Source organism: Stegodyphus dumicola, chromosome 4, assembly GCF_044657685.1.
Source record: "Stegodyphus dumicola isolate Sdum_Otavi_A_Nest chromosome 4, ASM4465768v1".
Classification (NCBI taxonomy): domain Eukaryota; kingdom Metazoa; phylum Arthropoda; class Arachnida; order Araneae; family Eresidae; genus Stegodyphus; species Stegodyphus dumicola.
In genome coordinates this window covers 154,187,067-154,205,883 of record NC_140771.1, presented here as the reverse complement: position 1 = coordinate 154,205,883, position 18,817 = coordinate 154,187,067, and the positions used below count along the sequence as shown (strand labels likewise).

General features: G+C 31.6%; 1 protein-coding gene across 2 annotated transcripts; it reads left to right on the top strand.

Annotated features, from left to right (window-relative positions):
- Nucleotides 1-10,607: 10,607 nt before the first annotated feature.
- Nucleotides 10,608-13,040, top strand: LOC146997726 (THAP domain-containing protein 10-like). 2 transcript variants are annotated; one of them, XR_015040804.1, is made up of 3 exons: nucleotides 10,608-10,862; nucleotides 12,553-12,711; nucleotides 12,843-13,040. XR_015040804.1 is itself a non-coding variant. In XM_085815619.1 (2 exons), the coding sequence occupies exons 1-2, from the start codon at nucleotides 10,710-10,712 to the stop codon at nucleotides 12,598-12,600; spliced, it is 201 nt and encodes a 66-aa protein (XP_085671745.1). In that variant the 5' UTR covers nucleotides 10,608-10,709; the 3' UTR covers nucleotides 12,601-13,040. The 2 variants fall into 2 exon arrangements, 1 of the variants encoding a protein (XP_085671745.1); XM_085815619.1 differs by having other exon boundaries at nucleotides 12,553-13,040.
- The last annotated feature ends 5,777 nt before the right edge of the window (nucleotides 13,041-18,817 follow it).

Sequence of the window (18,817 nt, the reverse complement as noted above, 5' to 3'; positions counted from 1 at the left end):
AGTGAGAAATCCACTTTCAATGCTTATATAACAGAAAAATGGTATATAACATAAGCATTTTAGCAATACATAAGCAATGAGCTTATATAACATAAGCATTTTAGAAGTTTTAAATATAAGCTCAAAGTTTATTGTACAATTTTATGTAAGAAACGTAATAATTTACTTTCATTCCTTTTAAATTGGCATATTAGTTTCCAATCAACTAAAATTTTTGGGGTTTAATCCTAGTATCCGGTGCACACAGGATTTGGCTACTTTTGGCGACTTTATGATGAGCAGTAAAAGCAGGACATATACGATGAGTAGTTAACCGGTCATTCAAAGAAAATATACAGTTAAACATAGTATATACTATGTATATAGTATATATACTATGTGTGTATAGTATATATATAGACGTTCTTTGGATCATTTTTGGTGTTGGCGATAATTTTCAAAGTCACGCCAAGGCTGCACCGTATACTAGGATTTTACCAATTTTTGGCAAGGTAGAGACTTAACACACAGTATTCCATCACTTAAAATATCAACTAATTGTTCTTTTTCATTTAGAGATACATTGGAATTGAAAATACCAACGGCAAAATGGGTCACAGATCCAACCTAATTCCTTATTTGGAAATTTTTCAAAAAATTTTCTGTCAATTTTATCATATGTTGTTTTAAACAAGAAATCTGTATTATTTTCTTTAGTAAATTCTGAAAAGCATGTTTCTGTTCAATTCTCCTTGCCAAAGTATTGGCTTAGTTTTAAAAGCTTCCATTAGTACAAACTGCGACACAGTGTGTCTAGGTAAGATTATTCGTTTCAAAGTGTCTGTTAATAATTTCAAATATTTTCTCTCCAGTTGCTTTTCCTTCACAAATATTATAACATAAAAAATATTCTACTGCATCGTCTTCAAAAACATATCTGAGATAAACGATGAATTGAAACATTTTAGTAATGTCACTAGTTTCATCAAGTTTTATAGTAAAGACTGAATTTTGCATTCTATAGTGTCTGATATGACAAAAATTTGGTGAGAAATGGTATCTTTTTTTAATGCTATTGTTTTTAAATCGGTACTATATTTTTCTGCATGCATAAATGATGTTATTTTAATTGCTGAAGGAAGAATGAGCGATTCACCAATTGTATGAGGTTTTAAATTTTTTGCAATTAAGTATGAAACTTTTAAGGATGCTTGTAAATCATTCTCAGGAACTGTTGTATGTTTTCTCAAAATTACATTTTAATTTTTCATGCTCTCAGCTCTATTCCTTAAAAAAATTCTTCAGATTTATTTACTTAATCTTTATGTTTAGTTTCTGAGGTACTTTTCCGTTTCACTGGCACATATCGCGCCAAGCAGACTTTGTTTGTGACAACATACAATATTCACATAAAAAATTTTAACAAACGTTAGTTCTAAGAATTTTTTATTTTGATAGCATAAGCATTTTAATATCTTTTAAAATTTTGTAAAAAGCCAATAAATAAAGATAATAAATTTGTAAAAAGACATTAAGAATTTACTACATTTTCATGGTTCAACATCCTGATTTGCCGGTTCGTATCATGTGACACCACGTGACCTCATCTCACGTAAACTACGCTACAAAAATATAATTCTCTCAGTAATTATTTACATTAATTTCAAGTTAAATCTTAATTTCGAATACAAGTTTAAATGCAAGAATTATTTCAATTCGTACAAATAGCTTACTCAGAAATTATGTAAAACCGCAGTGCTTTACTTCGCTACTGCATTCTCATTAGAAATGATGAATTTAACCCTTGATTTTGCCTTTTCTATTTTTTGCCTTCGGGTAAGTGATGTGATTGCAGTCTAATTGACTTTAATTAACGTGAATGGTCTTGGGACATAAAATTTAATTATCTTGTAAAAATTCTATGTAATTGTATGCCAGTATTGAAAGAAACAATCAATCTGATAAGAAATCGCTGCGACTTGTTTTGAAAATGAGGCGTTGAAGGTTGGCAGAGAAGATATTCCATTTGGCATCAGTTGTACCATTGTTGGCGTCTTTATTTTTTGCGGCGGCAAAACGGTAAAAGTACTGTTTCTAAATGTGTTTTTAATTTTGCAGGTTTCATGCTTTCCATGTGCCAAGTTTCCACTGCATTTAACAAACAATGGGTATTCATTTTCTATTGATAATGCAACATGTAAAACAGTATAAAATAAACTCTTCTTGATATTTACTCCTTTTTTTTTTCCCCCTTTTAGAAGTAGAAAGAGAGCCAATGGTTTTATTTTTGTTTGCATTTTCATTAACAGTTTATTTGATGTTGGACCATCCATCCCGTTTCTCTTGTGAAATACCCAATGTTCACAAGCCATCATGAACAAAATTGCAACTAAAATAAAACTGTTTTTATTATCCTTCGAGACACTACTGAATTTTCCAATGCTTAGGAAATGTTATGTGCTTACTTGACAACAAATTTGATTAGAAATAAAAAACATAGTTTATAAATGATGCATATTACAGTTACAAATTGCATGCAAGACACTACTAAGATAGCCGAAAAAACTACATCTTAGCTGCGCATATGCAATTGCTTTGAAATTTGATTCGAGCTGTTTGGAAATCATGAAACATAACACATAAATCAAGTGGAAAGCAATAAAATCAAAATTAAAATATGGAAATGTTTAATTTAAAATTCCTGGCAAATGTTAAATAACATCCAAAATTCTCTTCAAATTCCGTATATCTTTTATTGTCAAATAAATTTCTTTGAATTTGGTGACTCCCCACAAATTTGTTCATGACTCCCAGGTTAAAATTTTGTTAAAAAAACAATACAAGTTATCAATTGCATTTTGAAGGGAGGAAAAAAATGATTTCAGGCTTGTCTTCAACAGAACAGCATGCAATGAAGTATTTTCAAATTTACGGGAAAGTACGACTTATGTAAAAATTGATAAACATTGGCTGTCCAATGTGAAAAGTGAATTATGGTTTAATATGTTATGTTCATAGCTTGTGTATTTTGATTATCTAACTAAATACAGAATGATCCGTTCCTTCAAACTTCTGCTGGAATAACTGCTAGAATATCTATCCCATTTCAGATGAACAGAAAGCAAGTGTTGTATTCTTATTCAACAATTACAATACTCTTGCATAATACTTACAAGGAATGAAATTGGTTATTTAACTAAAGTGCAGTCAATTTTATTTCTTATTTACATGAATGATGTATCACACAATGCCGTGTAGGCTGGTGACCTAGCGATGATGACTCAAAATGCATCTCTGCATTCAGGCATACACTCCTTATGAAAATATAACCATGCACTGGAGTCCTAGCTTCGGCAGGTACATTTTGTTGTGCTATGCAATCTCTTTGGGTCCTAAATTCTAAAAACTTTTCCACTCCTTAATTCCAAAAATTTTGCTACTCGACATTTCTGTAAATTCCAAAATTTTGCACACCTGCCATAACTGCACTGGCTGTGGCCTCAGTTATTCAATGTTCCAACAAAATCAAATATTGTAACGTTATTTTAGACCAGACTTTCTTAAACTGTAGATCACAACCCCCGTCTACAGCAAGGGGTCGCAAAAAACTTTAGTAGTTTTGGCATTTCTGAAACTTAATATAATAATTTTACAATTACCCAATATTTTTACACAATGTGTCTGAAAATAGATAAAGATAAGACAATACAGACAAAGAGAAAAACAAAAATGTTTCAACGCATTCTGTTTATAATATAAATGTTCATTTTACTTGCTTTGTTCGTGACGCTGTCATTTCGTCTGTTACTGAATTAAAATTTTCACATTGTTCTATGTCTTAAAAATGAGAAATTAAAGATAATGACCTAAAACTGCAATATTATCTTACAATACATGTGAAAAAATTGACAGTTTCACTCACGCACATGTCAGATTTTCAGAATATGGGGTTCCACAAAATTTTCGTAAATATTTTGGGGTCGTAAAAAAAATCTATGATAAAAAAGGTTCACGACTGAAAAAACGTTTAAGAAGCTCTGTTTTAGACCAATCAGTTTCCTGACGCCAACCAAATTTTTGGCCTGTTTTGTTTCTCAGCCAAATTATGTTTCTGTGGGATTTTTTCTATATTTTTACTGTTTCAGCTGAATGGAAAAACACGCTAAAATGTTTCAAATGACTATTAGGGAAAGAGAATCAAATACCCCACATTATTATTATCTCTATTTATCTCCTGTTTCGATTCTGAGTTATGTTTTTTGATAGAATTTTTCCATATTACATATTTCAGTTCAACAAAAAATCAACTTTTAAAATATTGAGGAAAAGCATGTACTAAAATGTTTCAAAATGAAAATGTGGGATAAATAAATATATAAATTAGTTTTTTCTAGGAGTGTAGGAGTTCTTATATATAGTATATAAAGAAATTTGGAACCAACTTTTCACAAAGACTTAAAAATTGAAGTTCAAATGATCTTCATAAAATCTTATAAATGTAGAACAAGAATACTTTAAAATGTAAAAATTAACACGTTGACTGCCGCGCGCATTTTACGTGATTTGCCCATGACGGCAACTTGAAATTTTTACTATGCGATATATATTATGTCGAAATATTATCTACAGAAAATAATGTTATCAGGGTTGCCACGCTACCTGGAAAACCAGGAAAAGTCAGGGAATTCGAAAATTGACCAAAAAATTCAGGGAAAAGTCAGGGAATTTAAGTCTTTTTGTCAAAATCTGGAAAAGTCAGGGAAGTTCATACAATAATCCCGCCAAAAAAAAAGCGATTTTTGCGCCGACGTCGGAAGAGATAACTTTTTTGGCGAATTGCCTATCACGTGAGTGTCTGCTGGCATAGAGCCAATTTTCGCAGCTCCAATTTGATTGCCTTTTAGAAAGGCAAAGCAAGCAAGTTTCCCGCAACTTTTGGTTTCCAGTATTCTCGAGAATCGCATGTGCAGTGCATGAACTAAAGAAAGTACCTGTTCTCGTATAAAACAAAATGGGTTTAATCTTAGTATACGGTACCATGGAGGTTAGAATCAAAGAATATGTATTGTAAAGAAGGAAAACCTCTCTGCAACAGACGTGGCTCCGTTCCATCATAGAGGGAAACAGCTGTGCATGCGTGATATATCTGCCGCCAAAGCTGGAAACCGGTGTCGAAGTTCGAAGGTCACGTTATCAAGAGTTCATAAAATGAATATCCTTCAAAATTTCTTTAACCACTTGCGCTAAAAAGACGTGCCACGCACGTCGAGATGTTTTTGTCTCAAACTGCGAGCGACGTGAACACCACGTCGATAAGCATTTATCGCAAAAATGAAAATAACATGGTGCACACGTCGCCTAACAACGAGATTGTTTATTTCTCGAGTTACAGCTCTGGATTGCACTCGCAGATGCGGAGCGGCGTAAATGAGACACTTTACCACTTGCTATATTGTAGCGCACGGCACAAGAAAATATTTTTTGGCGCAAGTAAATTAATTCATAGGTTAGTAATTTTCAGGGGGGGGGGAACTACGAAAATCCGTTTTTAAAATTATTGCGAAAAATCCAAGAAGAAACGTCCTATGATAAAACGTTTCTTCTTGGATTTTTAGCAATAATTTAAAAACGGATTTTCGTAGCTTTCTTTTTGTCAAAGAACGTTTCTTCTTAACACGTTTCTCAATTTCCGGTACACATCGCGGAGAGGGAAATTCTGGCCGCCAGGTTCCGTCGCCAAATCCCTTTGCAAATTTTCCCTCCGCATTCTAGCGGCGTAATAGCATTTTACTTGTATGGAAAATTTTCTTCTTTACATAGACCAAAGAATTAGAGATTCTATGCATAGACGTTTTTTGGTTAAAATAATCTCCATGTATGGATTTGGCGACATGATGATGCGCAGTAAACGGGTCATTTTGGTCTTGGCGACAATTTTCAAAATCGTGCCAAAGCCTAACCGTATACTAGAATTTTACCGCAAAATCTTTTAAAACTTTTCTTTTTAATAAATACCTTGCCATTTTGCAGTAAAATAAAAAATAGTAATCTGTCATCTAGGCTAACCATGTAATATAACTATATTCGCTAAAATATCGTTGATTATTGTAATTCAATTTTTAAATAATTATCTTTATTTTTGTTATTCGTATAATTTAATGATGCTTCTTCCCTCTAAATTTATTAATTATTAGTAAATAATATTTCTAAATTTCAGGAAATTTTCTCTGGCATAATCTTGAAATTAATTCTAGCAGTATGATGACATACCATCACGAAATTTAATGCACATATTTTTTTCTTATGTATGCTGCGAACTAAATATAAAATACCTCAATTTATTAAAATAGATTTCTTTGTTTCGTTTAGCTGCAGAATGTTTGCAAAAAAAGCCTTATTTTATTCCAGATTGGGAAGATTCTAATCTCAATCTTCAATGGAGAAAACAACAACTATTATAATTATATTTGTGTTTTCAAGTGTTAAGGTGCTTTTTAAGAACACCTCACACAAATTAAATTTACCTAAAATCTAACCTAACTATTTAGCATTGCGTTGTGATTTATAAGGACCGGATTAGCCTCGTGTTGAACTGGTGATGATCATGAGTAATAATTAAATAAAACATACATTTGTTATCCAATGTATATATCTTAAATTTTATTAAGTTTCTTAAGTGGAAAAGTAAACAAAATTATCAAACAAAGTATACCAAGAATAATTAAGAATAAATGTCCTCTGGGATTTATTGAATAATTAAGTGAATTTGCTACACAATACAAGTAATACCATAATTTACCTCTTAGCGTAGCCAACGTACATTACGTGGATAGACTGGAATTTTCTTGAAATGCACCTGGAAAAGTCAGGGAATTTCATTCTCCTGTTTGAGTGGCAACCCTGTGTTATGTAATTGTGCTTCATGCTGGGGGTCACCATCAACCCCCAAACATCTGTAGACCATTTTTGTGATTTATAATTTAAATTTTTATGATTTATTATTCTTCAAACCATACAGTAACAATGGTACTATTTAAAAATTTATCAGTATCGATATTTATTCTAATTATGTATTTTACTGTTTGTCGCGTTGCCGGTGGTACCCACGGCGCTGTAGCCAAGTCGAGTGCCGGTCACCGGTGACCCCCACGGCAGTCAACATGTTAAAATAAACCATCACAAGAAAAAACAAAAAAGTAGTATAAAAGAACAAGAAAGGTGAGGAATCCAACCAACTTTAACATAATATCATCAAGAGGAGGTATGTCGAATTTTATTACATTTCCCCATCTAAAACAAAATCCTTGCTTTTCTGTATCCAGAATCAGCTGATGAACCATTTCAATATATTTTTTATCTTAATAGTTCACCCGAAAATTCTAGTCATCCTCAAAGCGAAGGAAAATCATTAAAAATATCTTCCAATTTAAAAATTAAAAAGAATCTTAAAAAAAAAAAAAAAATGAAAACATGCCCTTAAAAATGTAGAAAAAATTAAAATCCTGCAGTGGAAAATCTTTGAAAGTTCAAAATAATTTTAACACAAAACTTTACTAGAACCTCTTATCAAACAGCAGTAGCAAAGGAAAACGAGGAGGGGAAAGTAAAATCATTAAAAATATCTTCTAGTTTAAAAAGATTTTACTAGTCTAAACAGGATTTTATCAAGTTAATTTGAATTTCAATTTTTATTCTTTCTGAAAAATTCGTTCTAAATTTCTTTCTTTATATATTTACTGATCAATTGTTAGCAGCATAATGCACGAAAATTTTTGGAAGGATTATAAATTTTCCTTTTAAAAAATTATTTGTATATACATAGTCCAAACACATCTTTATACAGTGGAATACGTTGAACGCGAAATAATGCAACAGTCCCAACAAACTACTATGTATTTTCATGCATTTTGTTTCTCTCAACACGAAACAAAAATTGCTTAACACGAAAAGATATCCTTTCTGGAAATGAACAAAATACAGAAAACACTGGCATCGCAGGCGAGATTTAAGCGGGGTGTGAAATGAAAGAGAGGTGGTTTCCATGTTTCGTAGAAAAGAGGCTAATTTGGCTTTGAAATACCCTCGGAATAGCCTGCGACACGAGCCAGTTTTGTTTATCTACGCTACTTTCACCTTCCACGTCTACAAACGCCACACAAATATCTCATATCTCATCAGTTAGCTTTGGAATTCAGTGATGAGCACATGGCAGTGTGAGTAAAAATTAGTGAGTTTGGCTCATATGTTGCACTGCATAGAATTCAGCGACTCCAAGGATAAATGAAAATTATTTTTATTACACACGATTCTCAAAAGTATCAGATTCTTTGGCACCGAAAGAAATGAAGAAGTGGGATATTGAAACTAAGCTGACACTTAATGAAATGTTTGAGAAAGTTTCTGTATTAATGGACTGTCCTACTGTACTATCGGAAGAATTCGTTGCAGTAGTTTATGATAATGTGTGTATAGCCTCAATTATGGCAGACAAAGTTATTTTGGAGTTTGTTCAAAGCTAAAAAGATATCATTGATGCAGATTCTGATGACGAAAATAAAATGAATGCAGTTCCTGTTCCCCCGTCATCCGAAATGAGGAATATCATAAAAAGTATGAATAGTTATTTACACGCACATTCCAATGGTGAAATGAATAACAAAATATTCGACATTGAACAATTTGATGCTAAAAAAGACAATGGAAAGAAAAATATCAGATTATTTTCCCAAAACTCAATAAATGTTTTGTTTTTAAAAAACATGAAAATTTTGTATTAAATTCCATGAAGTTCTTGTGGATGTTTTTGTTTCATTGATTTATTAAATACATGCATATATACATATATATGTAAATAAAATGTACTCTAATAAGCTTAATTTTGTTGAATATATGTTTTTTTTTTAATATTCTTTAACACGAAAAAATATTTCAGTCCCCTCAGTTTTGTGTTAAATGATTTTCACTGTATATCTATTGCACATAAATCCCTTTCTTACATAAAATATAAATGTATGTATAAAATAACTAACTAAATTGTAAAGGAAGTTTAATTAGCAACTATGAAATCTTAAAAAAGTACATAGTATGAAATTTATAATGGCAAACATTAAAAATAGATGAAAGTAAATAAAATTTAAATTATAGAACGTACTTTATAAAATTAATAACAAGTGGTTAAAAATATATATTTTAATTACTTAAAATATGGAAGTTATTTGGCAGAGATTGTTGGATATAAAATTACTACTTCAAATCTTTAGATTACTATTGTTCATATTTAAAGTCTCAACTTGCAGTCTTAATCCACATAACAACCATTATAAAAATCACTCGTTATCATATTCCAAAGATCAGCAGCATACATTTTTTTCAAAATCGTGCATAATATTAAATATTGGCTTTTGATAGTCAAGTTGATACAAATAAGATGAACTGTTTTTATGATTTTAGACTAATAGTTTATTCTTCCATTCACTTATTACACTATTTTATTTTTTATATGCTTGACTATCCAAAATTTCAAGAGCTTTCCAGAAATTTTTTTAGTTGAGTTTTTACTGTACAATCATTTCAGTATTTACATCGTCAAAATTGCACAGACACATACTTGAAGTGAATTTACTTTTACAGCTAAACACATAAACTGGAAAACGAAAAAGTACTTATTTGGAGACTGTATTTCTTTCCTTCATGAAAAATCAAAGTTCATTGCACAAACATGCAATCACACTGCACAAGCATGTATGGAAATTCTTAACACATTTAGTTATCCTGATAATTGATTACACATTTAGTAAATAAAACAGAAAATATTTTAATGTATAACAAATGAATAAAGTTATAAAACAGAGCATAATACTACAGTTACGAAGATACTTAATGTTATAAAAGTTAGGTAATTTTAGTTTTTCACCAAAGCAATGAAATATTTTGATAATTATGAAGTTCCTTGTATATCTTTATAAATGAATTTTATTGCTGTTTTAAGCAATTAAACAACTGTCCAAGTTATTTTAATACTTTCGAAATATATACACTGAAAGAAACATTAAAATTTATTAATCTATTTGTCAACCTTGATTTTGGCATAAAAGTCTGCAGAATGCTTCGTAGTTTTTAAGCACACAGAGGCACTGCAATTCTTTCTTATTCCTTGATCTAAAGTTTTTTTTTATTTATTTATTAAAATATCTGTGTTGGCACACATACAATTTTTGTATAGTGACATCAGATGTGGATAAGTTTTGCGAACACTCGTTTGTTTTACTGGCTTCGCTGAATTTTGCGATGAATGCATCACATTTATTGCCGAGTCTTCCAAATTTTTCATACTGTTAATGCATCAGCAGTGAATTATTCTCCTCTTTCCTCAAGTACACTACGGCAATAAACAATAACCATTGACTAAAGATTTGCTTAAATTTCCACTCATAATAATTTAAATTGCGAAAATCTCACAATTAGCACCTAAACATACTAATCAACACCACAATTCTTTCGAAAACGCGCCGTAGTAGTCAAAAGTGGGGTACGCCGTCTTGCCAGGTGAAACTAGTCGATATTTTGGTGACGTCAAAAATTCGAAAGTGGGGTAGGGTTTGGAAATACGCGCCAGTGTAAGGCTCCTATATACCAGGCTGAATCATCAGGCATTCGCTATCCCAAGTGGGAGATTAAATGGCGGCTGTGTAGTTACGGTGCAACAATTTTTTGTGTTTTTTTTGTGTAAAATGGGCGGATGTGCAGCTATTAATTGTTCAAATCATTCACGGAAAGGTCATACATTGGTAAAATTTCCTAAAAATGAAGAAAGAAGAAAAATATGGGTAAATAATTGCCGAAGAGACAATTGGAAACCTGGTCCAAGCGCTGAAATTTGCTTAGTAAGTATAATGTTAATTACGCCTTGATTTAGAGTTTATATCTTCTCTGATGTTTATAATGTGTAAGTAAAGTGAAATTCTTGTGTACAATAACCTAAGTATCTGCTAATTTCTGTAATAATAGCTATAATTAAATTAGTCTAGGGTTAATGTACCCGTCGCCAAACATCGCCAATGTGGATGTTTTGAATGTGGAAAAGAAATTTCTCTTCTAATATAAAGCGCAAATTTTGTTTTCCTCTGCTAATTGTGGAAATTATACTAATGTAACATGAAAATCATTAGCATATTGAAATTTATTAAAAAACAAATCATAATTTGGAAAGTCAAGATAAAATCTGAATGTTTGCTAAAGATATATGTAACATTATACTATAGTTGCAATATCGTTGGAATGATATATAATTTTTTTCTTTATTTTATAATCACTATTGTTAAAAAGTTAGATGAGTTTTTTATGCACGGTGCCCACTAATGTTTCTTGGTTAAAATAACTTCCAGAATTTCGACATTGACATCTGAAGTCAATAGAATAAATTGAATAGTATGAGACAAAATATATATAATCTGACTTCAATAATTGCAAGTACCATATATTTATAATCACAGTATTATACAATTTGGCAATGGAGTAAAGATTTAGAAATGAATGCAGAACATTCAAATAAGCACAGAAAACTTGTGAAACTGCATGTGTATTTTTCAAAAATAATTGTAGTGTTTTTAATGCATGTGTAGTGTTTAATGCTTGCATAACAATCAAATAAATCTGCCTATAATGATGAATTTCAAAGGCCAAGCCAAAATCCTTTCATGAATTTGATACTTCTAAAGAATGTGATCTCGTCAAATTAAATCCTCATGACATTGATAAACAGTTATTACTGATATGTGTTACAAAGCAGATTTTTATACATGATAAATAATATTTTCTGAAGCGTTATTTTGTGTTGTCATCTCTAAATAAGAAATTGCCTACAAATTCAGAAAGCTACTGAACTACGTTCTAGAGTTTTTAATAACTTTAATTGGATATGTCTGTGGGGATGTAATTTAAAAAATTGTCGTTTAAACTGGCCTTGATGCTTTTTAAAATGCATGTTGGCACTGTGCTTCGAAATTAGGCCTATGTTTTGAATGATTAGAGAATTAAAAATTAAATATTTCAATTAAAGCAATAAACATTACTACAATTATAACAAGAATCATAGTCTGCTCTAATTATAAATGTATTTATCGGCCTAGTATCTTAAAAGTTGGGTGAAGTGAACTCATATTTTCTTATCTATTGTAAGAGCACTATAGCAAGAAATATAAAGTTTTATTTTAGTTGTTTTTAATTTTATAGCAAAACACTACTTCATTTAATTTTTGGATAATGTTCTAAAGAACACTTTAAATTATAGGCAAAAAATAAATATTGGATAATTAAATTCTGCCCAAGCTTACAAGATGCTGCTGCTGATATGTTAGACATGGTTTGTTTATTGTTTCAGTTTTTTATAATACTGGGCCTAATGTAATTACCTGCATATTTATTTATTGCCTATACTTACTTACAGTTCATGCTTGCTGCCTTTGGCACAACCTCACTGTGTGAAACACTTTTCTCACATTTCTTTCGTGTGGTTTGTTTTTTGTACTTTTATTTATTTTGTATACTTTTTTTTATTACTTTATGTATTTACAGGATCATTTTGAGGAATTTCAATTTGAGTCACTATGCAAAGATAGTTAAAAACTAAGAAAAACTGCAGTACCAACACTCTTTAGCATTCCAAATCCACCACCATCTGTAACTGACAAGAGGATAAGAGAAGTAAGATGTCCTAAGCCAAATACTGAAGTGGTAAATTATTTAATATTCTCCAAAAAAATTGTTGAAAAAATCATTGTTATTACAAATATATTAATTCAGTCAACCATTGTTTAAAAAAATAATCACAGCATAACATGTTTACTATTTCTTTTTGAATTTAGGAAACTCTACCTGCTTCAAATGAAGAGTTGTTAAAAAAAATAGAATTCCTTGAGCAACAGCTTCAAGAAAAAGATGCAAAATTGACATCATTTTTGTCCGATGAGCAAGTAGGAACCCTTGCTGTGCAGTCAAAAAGGAACTGGTCAGAAAAGTCCATTATAAAAGGACTGAAGATGCGATTTGCTTTGGGCAAACATGGATATAATTACCTCAGAAGTACTGGATATCCAGCACCATCGTACAGTACCTTGAACAGGAGGATTAGGGACATAAAAATTAATTTCGGCATTTTAGAAAATTTGTTTTTTTTCCTCAAGACAAAAGTTCATTCATTAGATGCTCTTGATAGGAACTGCTGCCTTTTAGTTGACGAAATGGAAATAGCTTCATATCAAGATTTTGATACATCGTCTAAGTCATTCATTGGAAATGTTACGTTAGGAAGCTAAGCATTACACTATTGTAATGCTTAGAGGCCTTAAAACATCATGGAAACAGATTGTTGCCAATGAATTAACAGGGCCTTCAACATCAGGTTCTGACATGAAAGATCTAATTCATAGAACTGTAGTAGCAGCTACAGAAATAGGTTTAACTGTAAGAGCCTCTGTTTCAGATATGGGAAGCAATAACAGAGCAATGTGGTCGTCATTGGATGTGTCTGTCTCTAGGAGAGATAGGAAGACAAATTACAACATTGGAGGACCTGATGTTTTCATTCACAGTATTGCAGATGTACCACATCTCATTAAAAATATGAGAAATACATTTCTTTCAAGTATTATAATATTACCAGAGGAATTTCGCCACCAGCATGCCTTGCCATCGAGGATAGTATCTTCAGTGTATGTGAAACGACTCTGGTCAAGTGAGATAGAAGCAGATGCTGCCCTGAGATCTCTACATCACTTGAACAGAGTTCATCTCTTCCCAACACACTTTTCCTCGATGAATGGGGCATCTGCTGTGCAATTGTTTTCTGTAAAAACAGCTGCTGCTATTGAAAAAGCAGGTATTTTACACCAAGTTGCAAAAGAAGCATTAACTTCTGCATGGTGGCTGAGACTTGTAGCAGAATGGTTTACAATTATGACTACAAGGCATCCAAAAAAAGGCATCACTATCAAAAATCAAGATGAGAAATTTAATATTTTATTGAAATTCATTCATGTGACTGAAACTGTTCAGTTTGGAAAAGCATGGAAGCCATTTCAAACTGGCATTATTATGAGCACATTGAGTGTTGTGAAACTCTCAAAAGAATTATTTTCCGAGGGGTTTACATTTTTCTTACCAGGCAGGTTGACACAAGATGCGCTGGAAAATGCCTTTTCACAGATTAGACGAAAGTTGGGTGCAAAGCCTACTGCTTTGCAAGCCAAGAGAGCACTGAAATTAGTGTGCCTATCACAGTTCATTTCAGATATCAATAATCCAAATTATTGTTCTGAAAGTGACCACAGCCTCTTTGATGCTTCTGAATTAGAGGTTGCTATCAGAAAGGAGGTCTTGCATCCTATCTCCAATTCTGTAGTGCCATCTACCTCTTCTGCAGTGGCAGTGAAACGTCGCTTGCCCCCAGCTGTGGAAGAAAATGATATACATTACATCGCAGGAGCCATATATAATAAGTTGTTGAAAAAAAAAAGCATATGTGAAAATTGTAAAACAGCTATGACCATTTCAGAGGACATGCTGGAACCTGACATACCCGAGCATCGCACAATTCTTACAAAACATAGCAATAAAGGTGGACTGAAGGTCATCTCTTCAGGAATGTATCAAATATGTAGGGAAGCTGAACGAGAATTTCAAAAATGTAAAGATGTACTCCTTCGTTTACAATCAGCCATCACAAAAGAATTAGTTGAAAGAATAATTGATAAATGTACGCATGTGGCCATGCCAGAATGCTGTAATCTTAAGAAAGTAATTATTGATAATTTTTTTATTACTAGATGCAAAGGCCTTACACAGCATCTTATCAACAAAAGAGCCCATAACGTTTCATATTCATCAACATCGGCCAATAAGAAACAAAAAGTAAAATAATTTTAGAAGGTATGTATGTTTTATATTAAATAATTTATGTGTTTTATGTAATATGTATTACTTTTTCCTAGGCTACGAGTATATAAATTTCTGTGTTTGATGTTATATATGTTACTTTCTGCTAGGCTATGAGTATATTATTATGGTATTATTTTCTTGTTTCTAATATATAGAAATATAGCATATTTTCCAGTATAAAATTTCAGTTCAGTTTTACTTAAAAGTATGGGAAAGCAGATTTGTTTCATGCATGATCTTTATAATACTGGTATGAAATGAATGAATTTTAATCTGTAAACAATTTTTTGTTAATATTGAAATGTGTTTCCTTGGGTACATTTTTAGGCACTTGTGGATCATGTCAGACAACATGCAATAGAAAAAAGATGTCCGTGTGCATAAATTTTTCATTGTGTTACTTCATTTTATCTAAATTTCAAGGATAATTCTTTTCATTTTTATATGGCATGTTATTAGTATAAAGGCTAGTGAAAATAAATTGGTATGTGTATCTGTTTTTGAAGTGTAATGCTTAAATAAAAAGATGGTGTGTGTTTCTTCATTTAAATAAAATTTCAAAGATAGTATTTTTCAGCGTTGTACTGTTTGTTATTTCTCAATGTAAAGGGTAACAAGGGGAAAAAAACTGGTATGGTACATCTGTTTTTTAAGCATGATAATTTTATTTATTTCTTTAGTGATGCATATATATAGAGAGAGAGAAGGTATTTGGTCCAACTGAAGTTATAATAAATCTAATTTTACTAGATCTCTCCCTCCCCTCAGGTGTAGAAAATTTTCAAATGCAGAAAGTTTATTTGCAGAATTAATTCATTTCTGATAAACTTATTATCATTAATTTTTTATATACCATGTTATTAAGTTACACGTATGACTACTGTGTAATAAACTTGTATTTAGGGCAAAAAATTAACTGTTTTGCAGCTGGTGACTAATATCATATGCTTCTAAGAATATTACTTTAACTTTTTTCATAACTTTTGTATTTCAGGAACATGAAACTGTTATTTTGATATACTTAAATAATAAAAGTGTGTATCTGAATCAATTAATGGATACAAATATTTTACAGTTATTTTTAGAAGATATTTGCCATATCGCTTCTAATAATTCATAAAGTATATTAAAATATAGGTAAATAATTTGGTGCAGAATTCAAATTTAGGGTTTGAAATATAGTGAATCATGAGACTAAATGATTTTTATTGTCATGATTTGCCTGGGCTTAAGAATGTACTTTTCGCCCGGTGGAAATTGTCATTAAACTGTCCTGAACAGGCTTTTTGTTGATAATAACTTCCAGGCTTATCAGTACCTCCTTTTGAGTGGAGGGTATACAAATATAGTACCCAATTTAAATTACATTGTGATTGTAATAATATTGTGGTATTAAATAAGTGATTATAATTACAATTTAGATAATTGCTTTGTAATTATATTACATTGTATCTGTGAACTCTTAATTTCATTACTTTATGCAATTATGTTGTAAGTGCATAATCTAATTGCAATAATATAATCTATTCACAATTACAAAATAATTATAAATGCAGTTACATCTTAAATAGAGGCCATTTTAATACTTTTAAATTTTTGCAAGATAACTTCCCATTAAGGTTCATTTGGAGGAAACTATGCAAATACTAAAAAAGAAGTTATGTTAAATTTACATATTTTGTACAGTAGTTTCTTGTTATAATGCTGTTCAATATATCTTCAATACTTTTGTAAATTTAACGACATTCTTTGCAATTACTGTGGGGCTTTAAAAAGAAGTTTCTTAGTTAGGCTTTCTAATAAGAATGTGTTAAAAATTAAGTATTATGTATAATAACTAACAATTAAAAAAACTTGACTGCATGAAAATGTTGTTGCTGTGTAAAATAAAAAATAAGCTTTCTTTTATGCTTTGAAATGAATTACATGTGGTTAAGTCGTCCTTTTACAATTTAAGAATGTGGTCAACACACATTCTTAAATTGGACAGGTTTTATCTAAATTATTAGTATAAAATATATAAACTATGAATTATTTTGTAACATAACTCAAATTACAAAATTCATTCTATATACGTTCAAATTTATTATCTTTTATGGAATAACTGTTTTTTAATTTAGGTAAAAATTGGATTTTTAGAAGTATTACAAATACAATGCAACACAAAGGTGATCTGATTGGAGAGGAAGGACTTTTTATTACGGTTTCTAGTTCGTATTTATATTACATTTGGTGAAAGTCATCCAAAACACAGAATGCTGTACTTTCTTCTTCCATATATGTTATGAAATATTTCACACATTTAAAAGAAAGTGTTTCTTTAGAGTCTTGCACAATTATTTCCATATACCTCAGACTAAAATGACAACATATTCTTAAGTTATTTTTTTAGTATGAATTTACAGTGTTTCTATGGAAATTTTTGTTAAAATGTCATTAAGATAAATTTATTTGCACACTCTACGCTTTAACTATTTCCCCATTTGACACTATTGAAAGTTTTTATTCATATCTTATTTATTTTAGTCAGCTAACGAAACTGAAACATCTAAAGAATAAGTTATTTTGAATATGTTTACAAAATATACGCGAAATTTTTATTTAAGTGAAAACGTCTATATACTATTCGAGAATTAATTAATTATCCGAAAAGTTTATGTGCGCTGAATGCCGCGCGTCTATAAAATAAATCTTTAAAAAAAAAACAGCAGACATTCAGCCAGCGTGTGCGATAAACGCGCCAAAATTGGTAGCGCGTTCCTCCCTCGCCAAGAGAGAAAAGTTGGTGATTCAGCCTGGTTTAGAGGAGCCTTACGCCAGTGGAGGTACAGGTCTCCTCACCTCACTGGACTACCCATCAAGTTCCTTTCCTTTGACGACACCCCTCCAAGTTGTCGCTACTCAAACAAATCTTGATATTGTTGCTACAGTCGTTTCCCTGTATTTGCCTCCAAATGAGCATATTGATCAGCAAGATTTAAATGGCCTTATAGAGCAGCTGCCTGAGCCTTTCATCATAATAGGTGATTTTAACGGCCATAATAGTCCGCTCTGGGGTAGTAAAGATACAAATTGCCGAGGAAGACAAATTGAGCGATTGATTGAAGATCATAGCCTTTGTCTCCTGAATAATGGGCAGGATACTTACTTCCACGAGCCTTCAAAGACATTCCATGCTCTCGACCTTGCCATCTGTTCACCATCTCTGTTGCCTTTTTGCACTTTTAGTGTGGAAAATAATCTTTATAACAATAATCATTATCCCATTTTTGTGTCTCTTGCACAAAGAGGAGCAAACCCCATGTCGAGACTCCCTCGGTTTATACTGGACAGGGCAGACTGGGAACTCTTCTCTTACATTGTAGAGCTCACAGATCAAATGGTAGAAGATGTGCATATCGATGACGCTGTTGAAGCTGTTACTAATACTATTATTCAGGCAGCTATGCTTTCCATTCCTAGAACTTCAGGAAAACTACTAAAATATTCGAAACCATGGTGGAATCGCGACTGTCATGAAGCACTGAAAAAACAGAAAAAAAGCATGGGGTATTTTTCGTAGACATCCTACTCTGCGAAACCTCATAGCATTTAAAAGAGCCAAAGCAAATGCACGAAAAGTAAGGAGGCAGAGCCAAAGGAATTCTTGGATTTCCTATGTGTCGTCAATAACATCCTCTACGCCTAGTAAGCGGGTTTGGGAAAGAGTTCGAAAAGCATGCGGAATATATAAGGACCACTCACTTTCCTTTTTGGAAAAAGATGGCCGAGTGATTAGCTCTATAGAAGAAATTGCTAATACTATTGGTGAGACACTTGCTGCCGTTTCTTCCAGCCGACATTACTCACCTGCATTTCTTTCTATTAAGCAACGCTCTGAGAAAAATCCCATCGCTTTCAAGTC